Genomic DNA, 7,937 nt, shown 5'->3' on the forward strand with positions numbered 1-7,937 from the left:
CCAAAAAAAAAAAAAAAAAAAAAGCTACACAAACATAAACTGCATTTACTCTTGCTTTGTAGCTGTCTCATTCTCATAAAATTATATGTCCTTTACTACAAAATATATGGCAGGTTTGTGTGTGTGTGGTCTCTGCCAATCTTGAATATGTATGTATATTATACACAGTGGTACATATGTAAGTACATAAGTAAGTGAAAAAAGCTTAAAATACAAAACAAAACAAAAATGCTTGGTTATATGTATAAAATATGGAAGGATATACCTCCTTTGCCCCATAGCAATAAAACAGTATACTTGTAAAATACCACCTCAAATTTCTATAAATTTGTGTAGTTTACCAAGAACATTCAGCTTATTTAGTTATATGAGGTAAATAAAAGATTTTTTTAATACTTGAAGAAAATTAAACTTAGTTAAGTGAGGAAATTCATATTAATTTTTTTTCCCTTTTACTATGAAACATTTCAATGTTTTTTCTCTATTTTATGTATTTTTGTGGACATTTGGATTATAGGGATCTATTTGAATTACAATCTGCACTTCTTTTCTTAAATTTAAAATAGTGCTAGTAGTGGTCATAATGGTACTGATTCAGACATGTAGAATTAGCACAAAGGAAGACAGATGACAAGGAGAAGAGAGCCTAGGAAAAAAAACATGTATTTCATCTGGCAATCCTAAGTGGAAGGGACTGATCATCTGTAAAGCTGGTGATTGTACCTGGGGGTACCTACTTTTTTATATGTTTGAAATTTTCTACCATAAAAAAATTAAAAAGACATCACTTAAAAATAGAGATACCTTTCACAAAAGCAACAAAAATGAGACCTTACAAAAATGTGAACCAAGAAATATAAGACCTTAGTGGGAATAGTTATAAAATTTGTTTAATAGCAATATTTTTAATATTAATGGAAAGAGTTACTGCTGACACTCAAAATTATAAGAGATGTCATATCCTCAAATTGGTCTCTAGATTCATTCCACTCTCACTACAACCCATATATACATACATATATATTATATTAATATACATACACATGTATGTTACATGTATACACACACATACATATACATACAGTGCCAAAGTACACACATTTTTTTTTTTGAGTTGGAGTCTCGGTCACCCAGACTGGAGTGCAGTGGCCGCTCCCGGCCACCACAGCCTCGCCTGCTGGGCTCCGGCGATCTTTCTGCCTCAGCCTTCTGAGTAGCTGGAATTATAGGCATGCGCTACCACGCCCGGCTGATTTTTTGATTTATTGTAGAGATGAGGTCTCGCTGCCCAGGCGGGTCTCGAACCCGTGGGCTCAGGCAATCCACTCACCTCAATCTCCCAAAGGCACGGGATTACAGGCTGAGCCACCGAGCCCAGCCAAAGTACACACATTTTAAGAAAGAAATAAAACTATTAAAATTGTAGATGACTACAAATCATGTTTGACTTCTGCAATTACAAGAGGTGCTCAAAGTGGTTACCATCAGTATCCAGACATTTCTGATTATGGCAAACTAAAAGTAATACATAGATAACATCTTTTAAAATGGGTATACATGTTTTTGGCACCCTTGGTATTTTTGAGTTGAAGTCTTACTCTGTTGCCCAGGCTAGAATGCAGTGGCACACTCACAGTTACCACAACCTCAACCTGCTGGACTCAGGTCCTTCCACCTCAGCCTTCCAAGTAGCTGGAACTACAGGTATGTTCCACCGCATCTGGCTAGTTTTTAAATTTATTTATTGTAGAAAATGAGGTCTCGCCATGTTGCCCAGGCTGGTCTCGAACACTGGGCTCAGGCAATCCTCTCACCTCGGCCTTCCAAAGTGTTGGGATTACAGGCATGAGCTACTGTACCCAACACAACTCACACACATATATATATTTTTTGTAGAACTTTGATATGTTTTTAAAATATTCATATGTAAGTACAAGAACCAAGAACAGCCAAGTCAGACTGGCACATTGCTCATGCCTGTAATCCCAGTTCGTTGGGAGGCTGAGGCAAGAAGATCACTTGATCACAGGAGTTTGAAGCTTCTGTGAGCTATGGTTGCAGCTCTGTAGTCTAGCCTGAGTGCCAGAGCAAGACCTTGGCACTAAAAAAGCAAAACAAAATGAAAAACAGCTAAGACACTCCTGAAAATGCGGAAATATGCTAGTCTTATTATAAAACTATAGTAATTAACTAGAATGTTAGTTAGGAAATAGAAAAATAGACCAATGGAACAGAACAAAAAGCTGAGACATGAACATAAGTTAAAACTGATGACAGTTCCAGTTCTGTCATATCAGTCACAATGAATATAGTTTTTAAAAAGATCAGAGATAATTTGTTATACATATCCAAAATTCAATTTTAGTTATATTAAAGAGTTAAATTTGAAGCTCAAAACTTTAAATCTTTCAGAGAACAATACTATTGTGTGGGTGGATTTTTTAAAAAAGAAAAGGTGGCTGGGCATGGTGGCTCAAGCCTGTAATCTCAGCACTTTTGGAGGCCAATGTAAGAGGATTCCTGAGTCTAGGTGTTCAAGACTAGCCTGGACAATTTGGTGAGACCTTATCTCGACAATGTATCAAAAAATTAGCCAGACATGGTAGCGTGCACCTATAGTTCTGGCTACTTGGAAGGCTGAGGCGGAAGGATCGCCTGAGCCCAACAGATCGACACTGGGGTGGCCATGAGCGTGCTACTGCACTCCAGCCTGGGCGACAGAGTGAGATTCTGATTCAAAAAATAAAAAACAAGAAAAGAAAGGGCAGTAGCCATAAAAATAAAGATTAATAACCTTTGATGACTACTCATTTAAAAAATGAGATGAAAACGAGATGACAAGCCAGAGTCTGATAAAAAATGTACCACAACCCCACAAAACCATAATAAAAAATACTGATTAATGAAAAAAAAAAAATGTACCACACTATAACCAATGAATGCTGATTGCTTCTTTGTCAAACAGGTGACTTAGCAGTATGACTCTCGTGACATGTAGTTGACAATTTGATGCAAGTCGGTTCTCTGTACCAATAACCATACTCATAGTTTTTTGGACCGTGTCTTTCTCTCTTCTAAACTTATTAGAGATACCTTGAGCTTATTGGACGTTTACAAGACATCATTAGATTCATTTCCCTTATCTATTTTGTCCCACTGAAAGAATTTACTTGGGGCTGTCTTCATCTGTTTGCATACTTTAACGAAGTTTTGCCCTGAGGATGATACTGAGTTTAATTGGCATTTGTGGATAGCATTTCTCAATTATTTCTTTTACCCTTAAGTATTAGTAATTGTTGTTATCTTTCAATTCTGAAAGACCTTGAATTTGTAGAGTTTCTTTTTTTTTTTCTTTCCCAATTCTACTTGTAGCTAGTTCTTTTCTGAGTTCATCTTTTTCTTGTAGTTTTTTTGTTAGCAGCTAACAGCATCCAGGGCTAGTAACATACTATTTCCCAGCTTCTTTGTGTAAATCCACAAGTTCATTAGTCACATTTAGTCATATAATTTGCTTTCTAAGTTTCACAGGCAAATATAGTTTTACAACTGCATTACACAGGTCATTGTCTTTCTAAACACTTTACTTGCCACTCACTCCCAATGCAGGTGCCACATGTTATGTGTTTGTTATGGTCTTTACCTATTCTGTTACTAGTTTCTTACTAGCTTTTCCTAAGTAAGCCTGCTGTAACTACTCCAAAACTTTTCTTTCTTCCTGCAGTAGTGAGTTATTTAGGAAAGCTCCCACGTTTGCTACAAGTTGTCTGCATTTTTGAGACTCCATTACATGCCTTACCCTGTGCTCCAGGTTGAAGAGCAACCCTATCTTTGTCTTAGGTCAGAGGGGAAGTGACAATACTGAACCATGTGATGGCTCTTAAGAATCTCCTCAGACATGGTATAGATAACTTGTAATTATATTTCATTGACCAAAGGATGTTAACATGTCCAGGACCAGTATTTATGTGGTAGAGAGTGTTTGTCTCTCAAAGACAAGTACTGTAAGTCACCAGGTGCAAGGACAGAAATGTATATTTCTCTATCAGGAGTAGATAGAATAGCTCAGAATACTAATACACCTGCACATCAGCTTCTAGATATATTCCCTGAAAACAATGTTTTTCAAACTGTTGAGTTCTTAGCTGAAGATAAACATTTGAAAATTATCAGTGTATACGTAAGTGTAAATAAGGTCACCCAGGAAGAGGGAAGAGAGTGCTGGAAAACCTAATGGGAGAGGCATCTGGAAAGAACACTGAGTATGAGCTGTCAGAAGTAGGGAAGAATAGGAAAGAACATGTCCTTGACCCTTGTTATAGAATTACTTCTGCTCCAAAAATTGTAACTTTTTTTTAAAAGAAAGCCTGTCTACTTTATACCATCAACAAGACTTCACTTCTAAATAGCATAAGAGATTTAAAATATATACATGCTTATTTGTTATTACAGAGATTTGCCACAGTATGGACAGAAGCAGTGGCAGTCCTATTTTGGAAGAACTTTTGATGTTTACACCAAACTCTGGAAGTTCCAGCAACAGCATCGGTAAAGGAATTTTATAGCTAAAGGAGAGTGAGGGCACATTTTGAATTAGTCACAGTTTTCATCTTTACTACCTCACTGCTTTTTTTATCTTGGTGCTTTTAAAATAATATATTTCATGTTTATGACCCAAATGAAAATAAATTGACTTCTACCCTATTTACTTAAGATTTTAAAATACAGTGTTCCTATCTGATTTTTTAAAAACAGTGTTGTGTCTGGAATGGTTCAGATGATCTCTAACACAGGTGGGATGATTCATGGTTTCATTCTAAAATACAAATTGTTTGTTGGCCAAAGCTATTGAGGAGGTGTTGCTTCTAAATTTCTTGGACATAACTCAAAGTAGTTTCTTTTTGGATTTTAACTTACTTTAAATAGACATTTTTAAAATGCTGTTTGAATTTAATTGAATAATTATGTCAAAATCTCATGAAAGATTCATGAGCTTTGCAGAATTGAATGGTATTTTATCCTATTGAATTTACAGATTTAGTTATTTTTGACATTTATAATCTCCTATTTCTATTTTCTTGTCTTCTATTTAAAACAGACAAGTCTTGGATAATCGATATGGCTTGAAGCGGTGGCAAATAGGGGAGATTGCTTCCAAGATTGGCCAGCTATACTACCATTATTAGTAAGTGAATTGCAGTGAAAAGAACAAAGTGTTGTCCTGATTAAACACAGCATGCAGAATTATGCATAGAATTCACTTGCCAGGAGTAAAAGTGATAGATTACAAATGGATCCCTAATAATTCGGATAAGATTGATTAAGACAGCATCATGAAATACCCTTCTATAATCAAAGTAATATTATTTGCTTCAAAGTCTCACTTTCCAAATATTTGGTCAGACTCACTTATAATTTAAAGGAGTTTGATCTTGCTTTGAGCTAAGTGATTAATACTAAGTGACTTTATTGTTCCTGTGGCTTCCACTTAAGTCTTCAAACTATGCAGACATATATCTTAACTTGTATGTATGAATGAGTGGTTTTCAGAAGGATATTTTTTAAAACTCATAGGATATGTGTTTGAAAGTTTACGTGAAGTAAATAAAGGTACTTTTAATTATGTCCTTAGTACAATAACATCGATATAGCCCACTCTTGAGTCAAGGATAGAGGAGCACTCCTGTTAGGAATCTAAGTCTCATTATCCTTAAGAGATATCAGATACAGAATGAACCATTAGTAATCTAAAAGGCAAGAAAATATCTTTTCCTGAATTTTTGCATGGCATCCCAAATATTTACCATTAAAAATCACTCTCACGGGTAGAATATCTTCTTTAAAAATCTCTTGTAAAAACTAGAACCCACGGGTTCAACACCCTCCTGGGCAGCAAGACCTCATCTCTACAATAAATCAAAAAAATCAGCCGGGCATGGTAGCGCATGCCTGTAATTCCGGCTACTTGGAAGGATGAGGTGGAAGGATCGCCGGAGCCCAGCAGGTCGAGGCTGCGGTGGCCGGGAGCGGCCACTGCACTCCAGTCTGGGTGACAGAGTGAGACTCCAACTCAAAAAAAAAAAAACTAGAAATGTTAAACAGAACATAACTTGTTAGCATTCCCTGAAGATTAATATGGGTTAGTTCATTTCTGAATTCTTTGAGGAAAAAAATTAAACAGACCAAAGGACAAGTGACTGGGGATTTGAGGAAGATCATGGAAAGTCTAGTCCTGCAGGAGAAGGAGTTCACTGGGTAGAATGCTGATAGGAGAGTCCTTTAAAGAATGAGAGTAATGTGTACTTTGGATTGGTATCAAAAAAGCTTGGATGCAGTGAGGAGGTAAAAAATTATCATTATTATATGTATACATTTTAATGGTGATGTGATTATTGCTTTGCTGATTTCAAATTAGGGGCTGTCTTTCCTATCTGCTCATGTAGAGGAACAGAGCATATTTATCATGGCAAAGAGTTTCTGACACAGTTATATTTAAAGTTTTTTTCTCTCTCATAGCTTACGCACATCTGAGACCAGCTATCTGAATGAGGCTTTCTCCTTCTATTCTGCGATCAGACAGAGATCATATTATTCTCAAGTCAATAAAGAGGACAGGTATGCATTCATTTAACAGACTTTATTGAGTTCCTACTATATAGTAGGTTTTCTATAGCATAGAGAGGCATATGTTATCTGAAAGCAGTAAATATTATAGGTGTTGTAACAGATATCACAGTACCAAAGGAGGGTTGGGGTTGTTGCTTTGCAAGAGATTGGAATCATATGGGTTTCACAGAAGAGAAGCAACTCCAAAATGAGGTGTAGCTAGTAACATTTGTTCTCTCTAGTCTGTGCAATATTAATTCACACATTTCCAAAAGCCTGCTGACACCTGTCAGGAAGGACTAGAGGAAAGGCTGCTAATGCTATTTGAATTTTCTTTTATAAACCTAATACTCCTTTGGAGTTGTGTAGCCCTACTGTTGGGGAAAAAAATCATATAGAATTCACTCATTCCTAACAGAAATCTATTGAACACTTACATATCTGGTGCTGTGGCAGGTGCTTGAGTAGGAGAGGAAAAAAGAGTGTGTTAGTTCCTGATTAGAAGATTGTCTTCTAATGTGGATTTCAGACATATTTGAGGTACAGGTGGATTGTGGTTTTATTAATTACAGATGAGTATGGAATTGTGGAAGAAATCAGGGATTTGCTAGAAAATCGTTCTTGCTAGCATTCTGAGAATTGTTGGAAGCGAAAGTTCAGGCATAAAAGGTCTGAATGTTCTCTCTACTCCCAGGAACGGAACTTACATTTGTTACATAGTGAAAAGATTATGTTCTCTTAGCAATAGGAGAAAGCAGTTTGACATGTTTTTCTAGGGAATACGTTGTGGTTGACTGTTGTAAGCTTTCCAGCAAAACAGTGACGTTTTTGGGAAAGCCTCACTCTTACAAACCCCCTTCATTCCCTTGTACATCTTGTTCAGACTTATCAAGGGGAGTTTTCTTGGTACAAGTAAAGTATGTAGGTACTGAAGTCTACATTTTCCATGACTTTTTGTCATCTCCTTCCACCATCTTTCTATTAGAAGTTCTATCACTTACCTTTCTCAGGTTTTTCTGTGGTTTGCTTCACATATTTTCACTGCAGATATATTTCCTCCAACCTCAATTTTTTAGTAAATTCATGTTATACTGTTTGTCTTAGCTCTTTGTGAGATAAATTATATCTAAAGGCCTGGCTCGGTGACTCAGCCTGTAATCTCGCGCTTTGGAGGCCGAGCTGAGTGGATTGCCTGAGCCCATGGGTTCAAGACCCGCCTGGGCAACTTGGCGAGACCTCGTCTCTACAATAAATCAAAAATTAGCTGGGCATGGTAGCACGCACCTGTAGTTCCAGCTACATGGAAGGCTGAGGCGGAAGATCACTGGAGCCCA

General features: G+C 36.8%; 1 protein-coding gene across 1 annotated transcript in view; it reads left to right on the forward strand.

The window, feature by feature from the left end:
- SCAI (suppressor of cancer cell invasion) overlaps positions 1-7,937 on the forward strand; it is a 184,791-nt gene that overhangs the window by 101,715 nt on the left and 75,139 nt on the right. The window contains exons 4-6 of the mRNA XM_021711146.1: positions 4,450-4,545; positions 5,096-5,182; positions 6,514-6,612. Coding sequence (XP_021566821.1) covers positions 4,450-4,545; positions 5,096-5,182; positions 6,514-6,612 — 282 coding nt within the window. The remainder of the gene's footprint in view (positions 1-4,449; positions 4,546-5,095; positions 5,183-6,513; positions 6,613-7,937) is intronic.

Source organism: Carlito syrichta, unplaced genomic scaffold (genome assembly GCF_000164805.1).
Source record: "Carlito syrichta isolate Samal-C Ts95f unplaced genomic scaffold, Tarsius_syrichta-2.0.1 Scaffold301887, whole genome shotgun sequence".
NCBI lineage: Eukaryota > Metazoa > Chordata > Mammalia > Primates > Tarsiidae > Carlito > Carlito syrichta.